Consider the following 21,373-nt stretch of genomic DNA (forward strand, 5'->3'; position numbering starts at 1 on the left):
CGCGTTCCGGCCGTGAGAGGTTGTACAGCCTACTGGACGGGAACTCACTGCCTGGAACCAAATCGATGGCACAATCATACGGGCGGTGGGGAGGAAGCGTGAGAGCCAGATCCTTGCTGAACACGTCCGCGAGGTCATGGTACTCCGCTGGCACCGCCTTCAGATTGGGCGGGACTCGGACCTCCTCCTTAGCGTGGGAGCCGGGAGGAACTGAGGAACCTAGACACTCCCGATGGCAGGTTTCGCTCCACTGAACCACTACCCCGGACGGCCAATCGATCCGGGGATTGTGCTTTAGCATCCAGGGAAAACCCAGAACCACACGGGAGGTGGCCTGAGTCACAAAGAACTCGATCACCTCCCGGTGGTTACCTGACACCACCAGAGTTACTGGAGGTGTCTTATGCGTGATTGGTGGGAGTAGGGAGCCGTCTAGTGCCCGAACCTGTACAGGCGAGGTAAGAGCCACCAGAGGGAGCCCTATCTCCCTGGCCCATCTGCTATCTAACAGATTCCCCTCAGAGCCCGTGTCCACCAGTGCTGGGGCCTTCAGGGTTGAATCCTCATACAGGATCGTGACTGGGAGTCGTGTGGCAATGTGGGTGTGTCCCACGTGAATGTTTCAGCCCACCCCTGGCCCAGTCTCTAGGGGCGGGCGTTGGAGTTTAACCGCTCGGGGCAGTCGCTTGCAAGATGCTCACTCGAGCCACAAACAAAACAAGCTCCGTAGGCCCGCCTCCTTTGTGCTCCAGGTGCCCTAAATGTTGCCCTGCTCGTGTCCATAGCTTCGTCAGCAGGGGGAGCCGTAGGCGCACGGAGCGCAGGAACAGAGGAGCGTGGGGAGGGCGGAGCTCGGTCGGAACTGGAAGGGAGAGGGACGACGCGTGCCTGGCCGCGCCCTTCGCCTCGTTCCCGACGGCGTTCTTCTAGCCGGTTGTCGAGTCGTATGACTAGATCGATGAGCCCATCTAAGTCCCGCGGTTCGTCCTTCGCCACCAGGTGCTCTTTTAGGACCAGTGACAGTCCGTTTACAAAGGCGGCGCGGAGGGCAGTGCTATTCCAGCCGGATCTCGCCGCCGTGATGCGGAAGGCGACTGCATAGGCAGCTGCGCTCCGACGCCCCTGTCTCATTGACAGTAGCGCGGTTGAAGCGGTCTCTCCTCTATTGGGATGATCGAACACCGTTCTGAGCTCCCGCACAAACCCATCGTATGTATGAAGGAGCCGTGAGTTCTGCTCCCAGAGCGCTGTAGCCCAAGCGCGTGCCTCCCCGCGAAGCAGGTTTATTACATAAGCTACTTTGCTAGCGTCAGTCGCGTACATCACGGGACGCTGTGCGAAGACGAGCGAACATTGCATCAAAAAATCCGCGCACGTCTCCACACAGCCTCCGTACGGTTCTGGAGGGCTTATGTAAGCTTCTGGGGACGGAGGAAGGGACCGTTGAATGACCAGTGGAACGTCACTCTCACGCGCAGGGTCCTCGGGAGGGAGAGCCGCAGCGGCGCCCGGAGGGCACGCTTCCACTTGTGCGGCGAGAGCCTCCACCCTGCGGTTTAGGAGAACGTGCTGCTCGGTCATTAAATCGATCCGAGTGGTGAAAGCGGTGAGGATCCGCTGCAACTCACCGATTACCCCTCCCGAAGACGCCGACGCGCCCTGTTCTTCCATTGGCCGTTCAACAGCCAAGGCGATATCTCGGCACTGAGGTGGAGACGCCGTTCTGCTGATATACCTCTGTGTTGAGTGGAACAGCTGTGTCCAGTGATGGGAGACAGCTGTCACCCTGGCTGCTCCCGTAAGGCGGCAGCGCCCTCTGGTGCCTGGAGCCCGCACTCCAGGCAGGGCGCCCTCTTGTGGTGGTGGGCCAGCAGTACCTCCTCTTCAGCGGCCCACACAACAGGTTAGCACTGTTGCCTCACAGCAAGAAGGTCCTGAGATGACTTCCTGCCTGGTCCTTTCTTTGTGGAGTTTGCCTGTTCTCCCTGTGTTTGTGTGGTTTCCCCCGAGTACGCTGGCTTTTCCAACTTCCAAAGACATGCAGGTTAGGTAAACTGGTGGCGTGAGTGTGAATTTGTTTGTCTGTCTATATGTGGCCCTGCTTTGGCCTGGAGGACCTGCCCAAGTTGTACAAGGCTATGGGGAGCTGCTATGAAGAAAAATAAATAAAAAAATACATGCTGCGACGGTTTTGTGCACGCGGGAACACAGCAGCTTTTCACAATAGCTGCGCGATGTGTAACCACATTGCACAGCTGCTATAAATAAAAAATAAATAAAATTACATTCCACCCACAGGAATCAAACCCACGCCAAAAACTCTGATTACTAGTCAGAAACTTTACCACTGAGTTACAATCACTGTGCCATAAAAGTTGCAGGAAACTGTTTCATATCAGAAAGGACATAGACGTATTAAAACCGCACACCGTATAAAAACATTGCATTTTATTGAATCCCTCTTATCAAGTGGACAATACAAATATGATCCATCTGTTCCTCTGTAGATGACCCATGGTCACAGACATACAGTCATGAAATGACATGAATGAAGAAGCACTTCGCTGTTCTCATGTCTGCATCTACTGGTCCGGTGCATCCAGCCTCCGCGCGCATGTGTTCTGTCCAAAACCAGTGTCTTGTGGATGCTGCACCGCAGGACTGACACCGCGTCATGTGAAACAGAGTTCACATGGTTGGTGTGACAGTCAGATTGCCCACTGTGTATTATGATCTGATGGTCCGTTTCAACCTGGGAGCAGCCCATCACCAAGCGATATATGTTTATGTCTACGTGAGGACAGCAAGATATACACAGATACACACACATCACAGGGGGTAGTTATTAGTCCATGTCCGTCCAAACACAGTATGTGTTGTCCAGCTGAGATGTCCAGATCCACAGATCTCCACAGCCACTTCTGTCGGCGGTCATACCCCCTGTCAGTTTAGCGCGCACACCAAAGCCACACTCATGGGGCACTTAGACAAATTTCATTGCCAGCACGGCAATGATTGTCTGCTGACTATTTGGTCGACACCTGCCGCGACAGGGATCGAATGGGCTCGCACAGCGCACACTCTTTCAGCCGCTGGTGTGCGCAAATAGATGTAGCAACAGGTGTACGAGGCAGCTACAATTTTACACGTTTTGCACACGATTCCTGCTTCATGCGGACTTTATGCGCAAATAGACCAAATTCGCACTATGTGTGAAGGGGCCCTAATCCATGTCACGTGATATACAACCCACCTTGAGTAGTTTTAAAGATGTCTCCTACCACTGTTATGCGGATGACATCCAGCTGTACATCTCATTCACTCCTCAAACGGTCTCTAGGGTATCTTCTCTTCAGAACTGTGTTGAGGTTATCGGTGACTGGATGGCGGCCAACTATTTGTCCTTAAATATAGCAAAGACTGAGGTCCTTGTTTGTGCCCCTGACGAGTTTGTTCCCACTGTGGTTGGGAATCTTGGTTCTCTGGCCCCTTTTGTTCGCTCAGCAGTGAGGAACTTGGGTGTTACGTTTGATCACTCCCTCAATTTTGACGCGTATGTTACCCGCCTGGCACAGTCTTGTTTTTTCCATTTGCGCAATATTGTCCATCTGCGCACCATTGTGTCTCGGGCGGAGATGGAGATGATCATTCATGCATTTGTGTCATCACGTTTGGATTACTGTAACTCTCTATTTTTTAACCTTAGCAAGTCCTCTTTGGACCGCTTACAAACGGTTCAGAATGCGGCTGCGAGGCTGCTGACGAGGTCATCAAAGAGGTCACATATAAAACCAATCCTCTCCTCCTTGCACTGGCTCCCCATCCATTTCAGACTCCAATTTAAAATTCTAGTACTGACTTTTAGAGCTCTGCATGGTCAAATGCCATCTTATATCACCGAGCTATTACATCCATATGTGACAAGTAGGTCTCTGAGGTCTTTGGACCTGGGCCTATTGGTTGTGCCTAGGACAAGACTGAAGACCAGGGGAGACTGTGCTTTCGAGGTGGTGGCACCTAAAATGTGGAATGCATTGCCTTTGGACCTACGCTCCGTGGACTCTGTTGAAACATTTAAAGTGAAGCTAAAGACCCTTTTGTATAGGCTGGCTTTTACCTAGTTTTTATGGTTTTATGTTTCTGCTGTTTTTAATTTCTCTGTTCTTATGTGAAGCACTTTGTGATTTCAATCTATAAGGTGCTATATAAATAAACCTTACTTACTTACTTACTTACTTACACCAATCAAATGACAAGGATCCACTCAGCCGTTAAAACATATCTACCTCATTTTTAAACACGTCTTATATCACCATCTGATGCATGAATCTGTTTTTCCTTTGCCTATTGAACAAATTATTCTTACACTCGTACTATGGAAACCACGTCACCAAATAAATCAATGACTGTGAATTGTAATGTCTCTTTTGAGCTTACCCTCAAAGGCTTGTCTGATTACTTTATAAGCCATAAAAATATTCAGCTCAACACTTGATTATCAAAATAATCATTGCTGCAGATCTCATATCGCCTTGGAGGCAGTGTTTCTGGCTTGGACATCAGGCCTTTGTTCCGTTTTCAGCAAAGGACTCAATGTGTTCCTGTTTAGACACTTTTGAGGAAACACTGCTTTGGTTTGTCATATGAGGACAACATGTTCTACCACTGCCAGTACACACTTCTCCAAGGAGACATCTTAACAAACAAAACCTCACATGGATGACACCTCAACAAGAGCCTCTCACAAACTTTTCTTGGCAGCTTGGTGAAAATATGGTCGACAACAGAACATCATTTGAACCGTAGCATAAAAGTGACTCAGCTCGCCCAGAGAGGTTTTTTTCCATTGAGCTGCTTAGTGTTATCAGCTGTGTGACATTTAGTGTCTGAGTTTCACAGAGGCGTGCATACGTTCTTAGCAGAGGGACCTCGTGGCCTGTGACTGAATATATTGCACATGGCACAAAGAGTGAATGCATTTCGTCACATTAGACAGTTACATTAATGAAGCTACTTTTAACCAGTTTTATCACAGTATCCACACACTGGAACCCCCAAACGTCCACCTACCCCATATACAACTTCTATGAAAGTTGTATATATGCCCAGTGAAAATTAAAATTAATTTTGTGACCCCCAACACATCATAAAAAGCAAAACATAAGGAGTTTTCACAAGGTTTTTGTTCTTCCACATCTTGCTTGGGTCATCGGTTTGCGCTTGGTCTTACCTCAGGCTCAAAGCATTGCTACCAGGACCACGCCGCTAGCTGATAGTTGTTGTGGAGTTCATGTCTGTCCTTTGTGAGCAATTTATTAGACATATGTCATAATGTGGCTTGCTGTGCTGTTAATTGTCCTAAGATATAAACTTGAGAAACCTGTGCTCATGTTATCTAATTTGACAAGTCAGCGAGGCTAGCGCCAGTTAGCTCTTTTAGCAGCTTTTGGTAGCTTGATGACTTTAGGGCTACTTAATCTCAATTACTGTGGAAATACTGAGGTTGTTATTTTTTTTAATAAAACACCTGAACTAAGAGGTTAATCCATGAGCTGTAACTTCAGTAATGGTAATTCTATGATTTAGGCATGTTCAGGCTTCATTCATCCCATTCACTTCTTTGCCCATTAAGACAAATAATCCGAAATCTAGCCAAATTGTCTTGTATTAAGCAAAACTACCTGCCAATGGGGTAAGAAAAATTTACTTGGTTAGATTTCTCAAAACTAGTAAAATGTCTAGACACTGAATAATCCAGAGGTGCCTTAAAACTAGACAGAATTCTTATTTTAAGATTAGCCTCTGCCTTAAAATAAGGGAAACAACCTTGTTCTTTTGCTTGGATGATTTAAAATCCATTGCCTTTCCTTGTTACTGGTTAAATACAGCTTGATATTAGCCGGCACATTCTCATAAATTTACTTTACCAGTCATGACAAGTTTGCATTAGCTTTGCTATATGTTAGACTTGAGTTTGAATGGTGGGTCAAAAAAAATGAGTGGGATAAGAGTTGGAATACCAATATACAGACTGGGGTTCCATTCTAGGTTTGTGCTACAACCTGTCTTCATCCTTGCACAAGACACGACATATGCATCATTCCACTCCACCCAGCTGTAAATGGGTACCAGCCTTGGCTGGAGAAGTAACCTGTGGTGAACTGGCATCCCATCCAAGGGAAATTGTGGACTCTTACCTGCTTCCATTTGGAAATCTGGTGATAAGTCTATACGGGACTGACTTCTTCTTTCTTTGTGTTGGTGGTACCATACGCTCCCTGCAGTATTCGCGTCAGGGAGCAGCTGCTATTGATTTGTTGCTGACAAGGCAAAAATGTGCCACTGGGGATTGTGCCAAAAATAAAAAAAAGTCCCAATCTGTGCTCTTTATTTATCCTTTGTTTCTGTTATTCCGTCTTTCATTCCTCCTTTCTCACTGATCCTTCCCCCAAGGCTCTCTGCCTGCTCTCTCACCCTGACAGCCTCTCATCAACATTTGCTTCTCAGTATATTGAACGTGATGGTTTAATCCCACCCTTTCCCTCCACGGGACAATTTAGTGAACACAAACAATGACAGGCTCACTTAGGAATCTGCGGCACTCAGCCGCAGGGGGAAAATTGAGGGGAAATCAGCTGTTCTAGTTCTTAGTGAAGGGCAGCAACTTTAGTTTGAGGCATGTGTGTGTGCAAGTGTGTGTGTCGGCATGCATGAATACACAGTGAGACAAAAACAGCTGAACATACGGCCCCCTCTATCAGTCAGTGCTAATACTACTAAATGCATGGGTGGAAGGATTGTGTGTGTGTGTGTGTGTGTGTGTGTGTGTGTGTGTGTGTGTGTGTGTGTGTGTGTGGTGTGTGTGTGTGTGTGTGTGTGTGTGTGTGTGTGTGTGTGTGTGTGTGTGTGTGTGTGTGTGTGTGTGTGTGTGTGTGCGTGTGCGTGTGTACTTGAAGTCACTCCAGGGTAAATGCTTGAGTATATTTTAAATGATGTCATCATAGCCAAGTTCAAAAGCTAAAATTGCTTTTGGACATTCTTGATTTTGCAAATTCTTCCCAAGTCAGAGATGCATTTAGAGATTTGGACTGCACTTTAAAGATTTGCACCCGCCCCGAAGGTATGCACCTCCTTTTGGAGGTTTTGTCAGGTCCTCTGAAGAGAAGAGCTGGATCTCACGTTTGCTCATACCAGTGGTGGCTCCAGGGGTTTTGAACAGTGGGGGGTGGGGTAGGCAGGGGCATGAATATTTAGTGCCAGGGAAATATAATTTGTAAGTAATGTGTAAATATGTTTTTTAAAGTAATTCTCAATGCTTATTACCTGCATGCTGTTCACTTAAACATAGAGTACATAAAAGAATGAACTCTCTTAGGGCATTTTAGGTTTAACTTAGACATAGCAGCATTTTTTTATTGCAGTTTCTGCAAACAAACAAAAACAATAACTGAATATCTGTTTAAAATTTCCCTTCTCCAGAACAAAATGAGCCCCATTTATGGCGCTGAAGTAAATCCATCATAGGCACCATAGCTTACTCATCTTCTAATGACACCACTTCTGGGAGGACTTTAAATTTTGAAGTCCTTCTCTGTAATTCATCCTTAGGTAAGCAGAGGATTTGATTGATGACTTGATTAACCTTTGGTTAGTTATGGAAACAGGCATGGCTATGTATGTGGATAATGGTGGTTACCACGGTGCAGGGATGGGCATGAAGGGTCAAGGTTTTAATTGCTATGGATCTCGTAGATGATCAGGACTTGAAGTTGAGGGAAGGAGCTCATCATTCAAACCACATTTAGACTGAAAGACTTTGACTTTGTAAGACTTTGTAAGTTAGAGTTGATTTAAGTTTCAAACTTAAGTTCAAACAACTTAATTCATTCAGGTTTTTTACAAATTGTAACACTTTTTTAAGTTGGTTCTAACATGCTCTTTTTTCAGTGTAGGTGATTTGTTGCAAGTTAAATCGGCACAGTCTGGGCCTTCCATTGGACCTGCCATACAGGGCCAAACACCGACCTAGAATGGAATAATAAGAGCAGCTGGTGATAAGGGAAATGTTTGTGTTTTTCAGAAATGGTACCAAATCTCCCCAGTCCCCAATTTATTCAATCATTTCAAATATTTTGGCAGTTAAGAATTGTTGTTCTTCATTCGGCTGCTCCCGTTTTTGTGTTTGGGATCGCCACAGCGGATACAGCCAGATCTGCATTGGTAGTTGGCACAAGTTTTACGCCGGATGCCCTTCCTGACGCAACTCCGGTTTTACCTGGAGAAACACACACAGCCGCTGGTGTTCCAAAGAGGTCTCCCATCCAAGTACTAACCAGGCTCCACACTGCTTAGCTTCTGAGATCTGATGGGATCAGACTGACACAGAGCAGACTGGCTGCATTTTGGCAGTTAAGAATATACAACATAAAAAAAGTCAATCTAAGAACGTAGCTTGATGTGTTCCTGAATGGTTAGTGTCCTTGCTTTTAAAACAGAAGGTTCCTTGTACCTGTTCTCCATGTAATGTGGTGCTGCATCAGTAAGGCCATCCAGTGTAAAACTTGGGCCAAGTCAACATGCAGATCCTTACTGGATGTGGTGACCCCAAGGGAAAAACTCAAAAAACGTGCTTTGTAACTGTAAAAAAAAACCTTGTGTGTGTGTGTGTGTGTGTGTGTGTGTGTGTGTGTGTGTGTGTGTGTGTGTGTGTGTGTGTGTGTGTGTGTGTGTGTGTGTGTGTGTGTGTGTGTGTGTGTGTGTGTGTGTGTGTGTGTGTGTGTGTGTGTGTGTGTGTGTGTGTGTGTTTAACACCATTATTCTTGTGCAGCTGTGCTACTCTGTGCACACCTGGTCCTGTCAGATCTCAGAAGTGACTCAAAGTAAATCTTGATTAGTAAATGTCTGGGAGACTACTTTGGAACACCAGAAGCAGTGAGCATGTAGAGCTGAAGTTTCATCAGGAATGGCATCTGGGGTAGCACTTGTGCCAAATCCCAATGTGGATCTCAACCAGATCTGCTGTGGAGACCTTGAGTGACTGGGGGCAGCTGATAGAAATCTCTGTTTGTAGCCAAATAATTTTACTGAAATTTTAAAAGATTTTGCGTCAGTTGGTACAAACTAAATGACTCCTTCATCATGGATTCAAGAGTAAAACGTTTTGGCTCCAAATAATGGCTGAGGTAGCTCAGTGAATAAAGAGCTGGCCTGCCAATATGTTGACTTGGGTTTAAAGCCCACTCGTGCTACCTGTCTGTGTCCTTGGACAAGATACTTCATTTGCGTTGTCTCAATCCATCCAGCTGATGTTCCAAGTCTTTCAGATCATTTCTTTCTTGCTGTATGGTTGTGAAACTAGAACAATAACCAGTGATCTAAAGTGGTGAGGAGGTCTCTGTGGTACTCAATCTCTTTGAAAGATCCTTGGGTACGGCTAGAATGCCTTTCTGTCAAAGAGTGGTTCCTTGGGAAGACACAGATGAGGGAATGATGGATTGTGAGGGAACATCTTCTGGCCATGTGATTTGTTTCTCTGGGCATGGTCAAGCACATAGGTGCCTCAGTAATGAGGACCCCAGCACCTGGAGAAGGCCAACAGGACTCCATGTTTTACTTTGTTGCAGGAGGTAGATGATTACTTTCAATGGATGGGGATGGACCATTGCCTGCTGGGAAGGTTGCTATCCAGGACTCAAGATGGTTCTGTGTTGTGGTGGATGTAGCAACATGTGGCACCGGTGAATGCTCACAGACCTGACAATATTTTTACTTTATTTTCTTTTTTAACAAAAAACTTGATTATTATTATCTTCTATGACTGACTATGACTGTTTTTGCAGTTCAGCCCCCAGATAGCTTCAAGCCATTAGCTCCTCTGCCTGATCTGGCATTGAGGACTTCTTGTTTCACCGAAGCCCCGTTACCTGTCTCATGTTCAGGGTTCCTGTTTGGCCGTCATGGTTAACATGATGGTCGCTGGACACACAAGGGCCCCACCATATTTCACCCCAAAAGACAATCCCCTACTTGATCCGTTACCCAGGTGTCAGGAGGTGGGTGACTGATTGGATTTTGACACTCTTACTGTTTGAGTAATGGTACTAATAAAGAAAAAAAAAAAACAGTTTCTTCTTCTGGTTGCCTCTGCTTCAAATAACCTTCTACTACTATCTTTCTTTCCCTCTATCACCCTCTAGTGGTGTCGGAGAGGTCAGTGTGTGAAACAGGGCGATGAGGGTCCCAGGCCTCAGCACGGGCAGTGGTCAGAGTGGTCATCCTGGTCTGCCTGCTCACGAAGCTGTGAGAGCGGTGTCACCTACCGCGAGCGGCTATGCAATAACCCAAGGTAAAAACAAAAACAAAGCACATGATTAACCAGACACAGAGATCCTTTTTTTTTTCTTTTCTTTTTTTACTGATGCGGACATTCTGACAGCAGCCCAAGAATATATTAAGACATATTAAAATAGTGAAGATCACTCACTTATTCTCTTACTCATCAGTCAGCCAGGATTATTTGCACGACCAGTCAGTCAGGAGACGTTTCCCAAATGCCGGAGCCTCCGGTTATCATGTCAGGCCAAGACTAAATTAGACAGAGACTGATGAGGAGCAAAAAGAGAGCGAGAAGGGGCGAGAGAGAGAGGGGGGGGGGGATAGGTGCCAGAGTGAGATTGCAGGGAAGGGATTAAGGAAGTCAAGGACAAAAGCTGTAGATGATAGAAGACAGACAGAAAGGTAATGTGATTGGAGAAATGATCAAAGGTGTCTTGTCAGAAGAACAGATTTACCATCTTCTTTTCACAAATGAATTGTGTATTGTGCCACTATTTACACCAGGCATTATGACAATAACATGCATGTTGCCCTACTGACCAGACATATTAAAGAAAATGTTAAGTGTGGTTAGCATTAGATTGTGTGATGAGTATACCTACAGTGGTGGGCACAGCTAACCAAAAAGTTAGCTTCGATAACAGTTAATCTGCTAACTGAAAAGTTAACTTTTGTAAAGCTAAACCAATAAACCCCTAAAAAAATTTAGCGGAAGTTACAGATAAAAGCTAAACCGATAAGTTTCAGTATTGACTTCAGTACACTAGCAGCTACTGACACAACAACAAGAAAGCACTCCTGTGTCAGATCAGCCTTATCTCAGCAAAAGAGACATGATGACTAGAGCAAAAGGAGGTGAAGCGCCAAAGGAAGAAAGAGGGGAAAATAAAGACAGTTTCTCTTCACACCATGCAGACTCTCCGGCATATCACAAGTCATTCACAGGCATACAGTTTTGACTTATGGTTAAAAAATTTAAACAAACTCATTCCCAACAAGTTATTTAAATTAACATCACATATGTTGTTTTATAAAATGATAATATCAGCTATATGTTTTAGTTTTGAAATAATGCACTAATTTTGATGGTTTTAGTGTTTAGACACATGCGTGGTGCATTATGGGTAAATTAGTTTCCTGACATGAGTTACTGAAACATGTGGTGGGTTTTACAAATCTGTATTTGTAAATATGTCATTTTTTTCATTTGTAAAGACAAAGGCAATTTGAAAACTGAAAATTCTGTTTGTTAAGTGGATTAAGCACTTTTAGCCAATGTGTGGCACTTGGTGTTCATAATGCTATGAACACTGCCATCTATTGGCCAGTAGATGCCGTTAGCTTTGATAATTAGCGGTTAACGGATTCGCAGAACTGTGCCCACCACTGTATACGCATACCACATACTAGCAACAAATATGTCTGAATTCAGCATCTACATGCTTCTAAAGCTGCATTCGTCGGCCGCTTAATGCCATAAGTGGTGTGTCTAGGCTGTGCAATGTCAACAATGGCCATCGTACGTAACCTTCTTTCCCAAAAACATAACAGATCCATCCTTTGCTGCCCAACAATCCCATGACCCATTGTGCAGTTTAAATATTTTTTTAAGCACAAAACGGTTGGTAAATTTTTCAACAAAAAAGACAAAAGGACACGTTTGGGCTCCATATGGGCAACTGTAAATAATAAATGGTTATACGAGTAAGTAAAGTATAAATAAGTGCACAAACATGATTACTGAATAATGGTTTATGCCCAACATGTTAGTTTGGCTTGTGCAGCTGTCAAAGTTGTCAGGTTACAGGGGTAGGGGCAAGAAATGTAATGACACAAAGGCAAAATGCTGCATGGGATAGCTAGACCGTCTCATTTCAGAACAGCTTGTTCCAACCTCCGCTGGGTTTGGAAAGCTGAACCCTGAAGAGTTCTGTGGGACACAGCACTTAGAAGGGTGCAGACCCTGAATTGTGGCCACAGCCTTTATGCATGTGACACAAACTGTGTCCTTAGCGGTTAGTGACAACTGCAGTTACCCTCAACTGCAAAAATAACATCAACCATGGGTTTATCAACCATGGGCTCATCAACAATCTGGTCATTCCAACCATAGGGTTGGAATGACCGGATATACTAATGCTATCCCCAAATGCATGAGTGGCACCCCAGTCTCACGTTTTTATTTTTTGTTTGTTTGTTTGTTCATTCGTTTTTCGTGCTCCCGTCACAAAATGAGTCACATTTTCGTGACAGGGTTTTTTTTTTAGCTCACTATTACTAACCCTAATCATACCCCCAGCCCTAACCATAACCACCCCTGACCCCGATATATATATTATATAATATTTGGAATTTTTTATGTTTTATTTTGCCTTTGCTTTTGCGTAAAAGCACAGAGCTGCTCTCTTTGGGGTGTGGGGGCATTCCACATCATCAGTTTATTTTTTAAGAATCATCGACCTGTGTATGAACTGCAGTCTTTAATTTTTCTGCTTAAATATTTACATTTTGATCGGTATCCCCACATGTACAATAACACAGCACCCGTGTGCAGACAAAAACCGCCAGAGTTCTCTCCAGCTGTTAAAGTCGACTGATCTGCCTGTGAAACTTTTCATATTCTAACAATATAAATTATGACCACGAGTTATTGATCTTGCAGCCACACAATAACTACTTCATGGAGTAATCACTCATTTGTGGCCATGCAATAATATTTTCCTACCAAAGTCATCAGGGAGGAACCAGTGGTTCACAGATTATTTTTTTTCCTCTATATATATTTCTGTTTTTTACTTTACTGCTCAAATTGTGGGTTTGAGTGTGGTTGCTAAGGAGTAGTTTCCCTCTCTGACAGTGGGCATTACTGGGGAAGTAAGCGGTACGGATTGACAAAGTTGTCTATACAATACTGCGCAAAAGTCTTTAACACTCTATGATTTTCTTAAAAATGTGGTTTTAAAGGTTTTTGGGGTTTTTTCACCCATTAGTATGTCAGGATCAATTTATAACTGTTAATTAAACATGCAAAAGTCTCATGTTAACAGGTGATTTATTTTGTTAAAGTAATGTTTTATAAAAGACAGTATGGTAGCTCAGTGGTTTGAACTGTTGCCTCATAGTGAGAAAGTTCTGAGTTTCCTTTCGGTGTGGACTTTGCATGTTCCCTCCTGGGTTCCCTCCGGGTGCTCCAGCTTCCTCACACTTCCGAAGACGTGCAGGTCAGGTGAACTGGACGCTTTGTATGTTTACGACAGACCAGCAGCTGCCAGTGTACCCCACCTCTCGTCCAGTGACCGCTGGGATCGGCTCCAGCCCCCCTGGGTGACTTATAACTGGAATAGATGAGTTTAGAAAATGAGTGAATGTCATATAAAAGAAAGTGACATCTTTCCTGATTAAACCTGATTATTAAATAGGTTTACAACCAACTGAACGATTTCACAAAGACAAACAGAATAATTTTCATGGGTCACGTGTTCGTATTTAGTTCTGATCTCCACATTGTTCTAGTCCTGGTATTTATGTTCCATGTACCATTACTATTCTCTGTGTTTTTTGGTTTCTCCCACATTAGATTGTCTTTGATGCTTTTTCTTTCACATCTCTTCCATGTTCTTTATGATTAATGTCACTTCTTGTTTCCAGCCTTCTGGGTTCACGTGTCTCTGCACTTCCACTTGTAATTGTTTAGTTACCTTTGTAACTGCTGTCAAAGCATTCCCTCAATGCCAGATTGTCTAGGTTCTTATCTATTGTCTCACTTTAATTTCCTAGTGTTATCTGCACAGACCCACACTACCATCCCAAGTCTCCTGAGTTTTGGCTGCCGTTTTTGGATTTGTTTGCGTGGTATGAAAAGTCTCTGTGCACTGGCCTACTGGTTATATTTTGGGTAATCAATTTGCTCTTCCTCTTGAAAGACTGTTGCCTGTTGGACTGATCACACATGTGCCTGATCTCGGCTGGTGTTATAACCAAGTCTGTTGTCTGCTGATTATAAACTGCTCAAAATATTGCCTGTGGTGTCCATAAACATGTTTTTACCTTCTGTTGTTTTGGTTCTTTGCACTGGGGTCATGTGTCATTGTTGCAGTAATAATCAATTCATAATGAATTCATCAACATGAGTTTATTGTAAAACAATGGATATTCCCCCCAGAGGCATTCAGTTCTTCAGTGGTAATCATATAATAGATTGACTATTCTTTAGTCATGAAGATTTTTGCAAAATCTTTGCCTTTTCATTATTTTAAATCATGCATATGTGCACAGCATTGTATGTACTTTGTTTTATTGTGTGTTGAATGCGGTAAAATATCTACAATGGCCTCTGTTCAAATTTTAATCAATTAAATGTGATTAAAGCTAACTGTTCATTTTTCAGTCACAGTAAGTTAAAAACATGGGTTGGACGTGTGCAGTTGGATGTTGAGTAATGAAAAGTGTAGTATTACAGTAGTACAGTTCAAAGATATATGTGGTATCAACACTGAGTCATGATTCATGGTCACTGACACCTACCCCCCCCCCCCCCCCCCCCCGCACCCTACCACCACTTTCATAATCTTCCCTGCAGGATCCATCGCAGAAACTGATAATATTTTACATTCAATTTGTGTTAAAAAAAATAATAACATCATAAAAAATATAACGCAATGTTAAAATACCCATGGGCATATGAGCTTAAAAATAGGAAACTGAATGTGACCTTTTGACCTCTTCAAATAGGTCAAGGTTAGCCATCTTTGAACTTGTTCAAGCTCTGTGTCCCAAGAATGTTCCCTGTGAATTTGTAGACTCTGGCAGTAACAGCACTGGTCACAGACAGACAGACGGATGCAAAGCCTTTGCAATACCCAATGGCCATATTTTGGCTGTGGGTAATAATAATGATAATCCACAAATACGTTTTCATCATGTTTGATCACATGTTTTATTTTCCTCTATTCTAGACCTGTATATGGAGGGAAATACTGTGAGGGCTCCTCCAGAATGAACAAACTGTGTAATACTGAGGACTGTCCCCCAAACGCAGTGGACTACAGAGCGCAGCAGTGTGCCGAATTCAACAGCAAACAGTTCAGAGGATGGTACTACAGCTGGAGGCCGTACACCAGGGTGGACGGTGAGATCACCTTTTTATTTGCCTTTCAAAATAATCCAAAGGAAATACGTATGCAATGACAGGAACAAGCAACGTACTAGTGCAGGTGCAACCCCTGCAAATTTTAAATATAAAACTCACCAATTGATATGGATGCACATTCCTGAAACATCCAGCAGGTGCCACTATTCAGCAGGTGGCAGCACACTACGTGATGTCTTCTTTTTCATGTCTTTTTCATGTCTTATTTTTCTTCTTTTTCACTAAGGTACTTATATCATGTCTCCATATACATTTCAAGACGCTTTACTTTTTCTTGTTCCCCCCTTTTAATATTATTATATTTATGGAACTACTGGAGGAGTGGGGTACAATTAGTTATACGTAACAGCTAACATTAGCTTATCTAGCCAGATGTAGCACCGTTTATCATAGCTTGCAAAATAATTGGTTCTTTTCTGTTTGATAACCCACATTAATTCATACCTTTGTCCACATTTATTTTTATATGTATTTGTTAATATTGCTATTGTAGGTTTAACTACGCTAGGTACCATTGGCTTATTAACGGCTAATTTAGCTCTTCTAACTAGAACTAGCTTATTTTCGTTATTTACAATTTTATTTTACATGGTGTAGATTTTTGATTCATCAGTTTATGTGCTCTTTTTAAAGATATCAACATATAGTACCTTAGTTCTTAGGTTTCCAATTGATAGCATATAGATTACGCTTTTTATTTTCCTATAGTATGCTAGCAGAGTTACATTAGATAGATAACAATACACATTACATCATAGCTTCTGTTTCTATAATAAAATACCATGACCATGACCAAATCTTCTCCTGTATTAATATTTAGGTTCAATACCTACTCCTGTATATTATATAGGACCATATTTATTGTATATGTTGTTTATTACCCTTAATATTTAAATATAGTTATATATATGATGTCTTAACTTTCTTATGTCTTATTATTTATTATTATATATACTTTTTTCTTGAGCCGCTTGGGTGGGTAGGGAGAGTTCACATGGGATAAAAAAGCTTTTCAATCTACCATCCCTGGTTCTCAAGACCAGGCACCTAAGTGGCTCTACTCTACTCTGTTCTACTCTTCTATTTTACTCTTCCTTTTTAGATATTTAGATAAACCTTAGTATACTAGCATAGTTCCACCTTAGAACTGGAATATAATATATAAGATATACCTTACTGAATTTTCATGGAAACAACACAATGTTCAAAACAGCAAGGAGAGAACTTCAAATGGTGGATGCCCTGGCAGAACAAGACTTAATATTATGGTACTGTTTAATGTCTTTAAAAAGTGTGGGTTAATCAGAAAGAATTAAATTTATTTTAATTGGTTTTATTTCATATATTAGATAAGAATTTTAATTCAATCATTACGTCTGCCGAGGACATAATAAAATCATTAGCGGTTATTTATTTATTTGTCTGCCTGTTAGCAGGATTACATCAAAGCTACTGCATGGATTTTGACAAAATTTTCACCACAGGTAGAAATTAGGGCATGGAAAACTCCACTGAAGGTTGGAGGTGATCCGGATCCAGATTCTGGATCAAGATTTCACTTTACAGAGCCTTGTAAAGATTACATCAAAACTACTTCACAGATTCTCACCAATCTTCCACCACAGATAGACATTAGGCCATGGAAGAGTCCACTGAATTTTGGAGGTGATCTGGATCCGGATTGGTGGACATCAGAAATCTCCGATTGCTCTTGTTACCAGTGGAGGGAAAAAGATCATTGGGTGTGTGTTAAGAGACGTGTTGCCTCACAATTACATTCTTTAACAACTGTTTTTTGTTTGTTTTTCTCACAGATCAAGATGTCTGCAAGCTGTATTGCTTTGCTGAAGGTTACGATTTCTTCTTTGCGCTGGCCAGCAAAGTGAAAGACGGGACACTTTGCTCACAGGACAGCTCGAACGTCTGCATTGATGGATTGTGTGAGGTAATTCTTACATAAGCCAGTGACAAAGTAACTCACTTGATTGAATGATCCTTTAAAAGTCTTTTGCTCAACTTAGCTTTTGAAGACGAAATGATCATGAAAATGCACTTTTTCCCTGAATTAGTTGACTTTACTAGAAAATCGTGTAGAACCCTTCTACCTTAACCACGTTTTTTTTTTAAGGTGAAAGGTTAAGTTGTATTAACAAAGAACTTTAAGTCTCCTACATCCAGTCAAATTTAAAGATATAGTGTGTAGGCTTGAGCCCCATCTAGTGGTAGGTTTGCAGATTCACTGGGTCACAGTTTTCATGATTGTTGCTTTTTATGCTTTCATTTCTTTAGGAATGGGTTGTACTGCTCCCTTGCCTTCTCTTATATAATATATATCTTCCATTTCACAAAAATTAGGTTTCTCAAACTTGCTAGCCTCCACTAGCAACTAATAGACAGTGTATTGGTCAGCAACCACAGATTACTTTTTCTTCAGTCTTTCAGTCAAGCTACTGTACCATCATGGCAGCATAACACGGCGGCCTCCATGAGGGTGGGTGGGGCTCCCATGTCGATATGAAGGGCTTATTTGAAACTTGTGAAAACAGATTGATTTGTTGTTTGTGGTAAAGTCAACTAATTCCAAATAAGAATGTCAATTTCAAGAGTGGAGATAATTAAAGATTCATGAAAATCAAAATTATTTCAGAATACTTCACATTTTCTTGATTTACAAAAATGTTGATGCTAATTTTGAAATGCAATTGTTGCAATCGATGTAATAATTGATTTTGTCCCACAGAAAGTCGGCTGTGACCGTGTGTTGGGCTCTGCAGCACTTCCTGATGCTTGTGGTTTATGTAAAGGAGATAACTCCACCTGCAAGATCTACAAAGGGCAGTACACTAAGCAGCATTACACCAACCGTACGTCAAAAAATTGTGCTGTGCTTTTGAATGAAAACTTTTGAAAGGTTCTTTCGCTTCATCACACATCTTCAAATTGCAGTTTCCCAGCTGTGATCGCTAACCGTATCAACCAGCCGTTCTCAACCCTGAAGCCCAAACAGCTATGCCTACTTCCAAAAAACAAGGACTAAATTTTTGCCAAACATGAATCCTATTAGACAAAATGATTATAAATTGATCAGATATCATTATTTTATTGATTTCTTTCGTCTTTCAGTTGCTCCCTTTTTCCAGTGGGCAAAAATAGGGAAATCAAGATTTAAAAAAAAAAAAATTTTTGGTTCTGTAATTTCACCTCATTGTGTCAAGTGTTCCTTGCAATGTTATCTTTGTGCCGCAAAGAAGAAACCACTACTATTTATTTTGAAACATGAACATTTTCACTCAAGAATGTAGTTTTTGTTTTGTTTTGTTTTTTTTTGGGGGGGGGGGGGGGGTTCTTGGAGGGGGGTTGTCAATAACACAGTTTCTCTTTCAAGTTACATTTCTTCAAAGAGAGTATACATTTTGGATTTGGTAAAAAAATTTTCCTGTTTGCACCATTTTCAATCATTGCAAACCAACAGATGTTTCAAATCCACCAAATATGAACTGACAAATGCACAAACAAAACCACAATAAAAATAAAATTATGTTCCGGGTTATCGAGCACATGCAAAAGACCAGGAAATTCAGGCTATTTGTATGACACTAGTTTGTAGATCATGTTAGCCTTGGACTTCCCTTAGTCACTGACTTTCTAGTCAGGAACCTGAAAACAACTCATAACAGTTATTTTTCATCTGATGCTAAATTTTAACTAATGGTCTAAGTTCTTTAGGTTGGTCTTTTAAATGGGTCTAGTGAGGTTCAGGCTATGACTTCGCCAAAAATGCCTTAGTACCACCACAAAAAAAAACCAAGCTCCAGTCACGCAAACTGTCTGTGTCCTTGGACAACACACTTCATCTGCTTCGTCTCAGTCCACCCAGCTGTAAGTGGATACCGGTGTCACCTACCGAACGGTTCCCCCCTCAAAAACGCTCCACCCCGCCTTCTCTGCGCATGCATCATTTCTGTGCGTCAGCCGCGGTTCACCGTTATCATCTCATTTCTGCTTCAAACTGCACTTCACTCAACATCTGTCTCAGCGACAGATAGCTGAAGCTTTTGTCCAACAATCATTTCCACATGAATTCAGCATTATTTCATCATAAAAGGAGGAAGCGATCAGAGCGCCATGGCTACACGGGCTGCTGATGTGTTCACTGCGCCTCCGTCATTTCAAAGCATCACTAGCAACTCACCGATTATCGCCACGTTTCTGCTTAAAACGGTGTCATTTCTACTTAAAACTGACTTTAGAATGATTTAAGAGGTTTTACCTTGTCATCTGATGGTTCATAATCACATTATTCCCTTTGATTCAGTCTCAGACGAGCTGCTGTGGAACCAACCAACACATGCACAGTGAAGGCAGGGCGGACCGTTCAGTCTGTGACACCAGGTTTGGCTGGGGAAGTAACCTGCATCAGACTGGTGTTCCATTTTGGGGGGAGTCCCAGCCTCTCATCCACGTCATACTGGGCAGTTGTACAGTAACGGAATTACAGCGACAGCAACATTTGGCCATGTTTTAGCTCACCATAAAATATCTACTCTGATTATAATACTGTTACTGTAGAACTGCCCTACTGTAGTATCCAGGGCTTTAGGGCCAATATCGGACTTAAATAGAGTTTTTGTTATCCTGAAATTGCACTGGATGGGCCAACCCACAGTTTGAAAACGACTAGACTACAAATATAAAAATATAAAATTAATGAGCTGGTTTTTGTGAGCACTGGGAAAAATCTTGGTCATACGCTGAATGAATCCATTAAATATTCCAGATTTAAAAATAAAATCGTATTGAGGATTTTTTATTATTATTTTTTAAAATTATTTCTTTGTTTTGGTTGGTTGTTCTTCTAATCAGAGTACTACGGAGTGGTAAGCATCCCAGCTGGAGCTCGGAGTGTTCGTGTGATGGAAGTGAACACATCGAGCTCTTACCTGGCTGTCAGGGACGCTCAGAGACACTACTACCTAAACGGACACTGGACAGTGGACTGGCCCGGCAGACACTCTATTGCTGGGGCCATTTTTGAATACAAGCGACCCTACAACAGACCAGAGAGCCTCACGTCAAACGGTCCAACCAATGAGACACTCGTCATAGAAGTAAGTCACCAGAGTTGACAGAAATGACTTATTTGTTATATTTTTGGGGCTTTTTCTTTCTCATGTGCTTCTGCACTCACTGTTCTGGCTTTTACTTCTACTCCGTGCTGCAAATGAAGATGATGAATTATGTTCAAATTCCATTTGGCTTGTAACAAAAAGAGCCTCAGTGTGCAGCCTGTGTTTTCAGGTTTGGAAAGTCCCCGCCCACTCAAGGAAAAGTGCCAACATGAACAAGAGGTTTACAAATGCCAACACCGTAAAGTAAGAATACGAGGCGGGGGAAAAAATACATATGTTCAGGGCTGCATTTATGAATCGGCAGGAAACTCTTTAACAACATAGCTGCCCAGGGGCCTCATTTATAAAACTCTTTGCCTGTATGTACAAAAGCAGAAATGTGCATACAATTTAGTTTTTACCAGCAATATGAAGCCATGTGCACATGTTTCATCTTGATAAATCGTAGTTATTGTTGAAATGGACACGTCACTCTAGAGATTCCAGGGATTTACAGGTATGGGAGCATGCACTGGTACCACATGTCGTTTCATCCACCCTGTCATGGAACTGCTTTAGAACCTGAATGGCATTCACCCAGATAGACAACCAGTCCAATTTTCACCTCTCGAATTACACCAATTGAGAAACAATTGAGAGACAATCATTAAAAAGGTGGATAAAAGGAAAAACAAAAAATTGGGGGTGGGGGGGGTGTCTTGGTTCAAGAATCATGATCAAACATAAAGCCAATGAATGGGAAAAGTAACAGATGTGATCT

At 42.4% G+C, this 21,373-nt stretch overlaps 1 protein-coding gene across 1 annotated transcript in view; it reads left to right on the forward strand.

Moving 5' to 3' along the window:
* Window positions 1–21,373, forward strand: part of LOC117513511 (A disintegrin and metalloproteinase with thrombospondin motifs 16) — a 259,672-nt gene that overhangs the window by 167,412 nt on the left and 70,887 nt on the right. Inside the window, 5 exon segments of the mRNA XM_034173682.1 lie at window positions 10,197–10,345; window positions 15,291–15,463; window positions 17,299–17,429; window positions 18,225–18,348; window positions 20,348–20,592. Of these exon segments, the coding sequence (XP_034029573.1) occupies window positions 10,197–10,345; window positions 15,291–15,463; window positions 17,299–17,429; window positions 18,225–18,348; window positions 20,348–20,592 (822 nt within the window).

The sequence above is a fragment of the Thalassophryne amazonica genome, chromosome 7, assembly GCF_902500255.1.
Source record: "Thalassophryne amazonica chromosome 7, fThaAma1.1, whole genome shotgun sequence".
Classification (NCBI taxonomy): Eukaryota; Metazoa; Chordata; class Actinopteri; order Batrachoidiformes; family Batrachoididae; genus Thalassophryne; species Thalassophryne amazonica.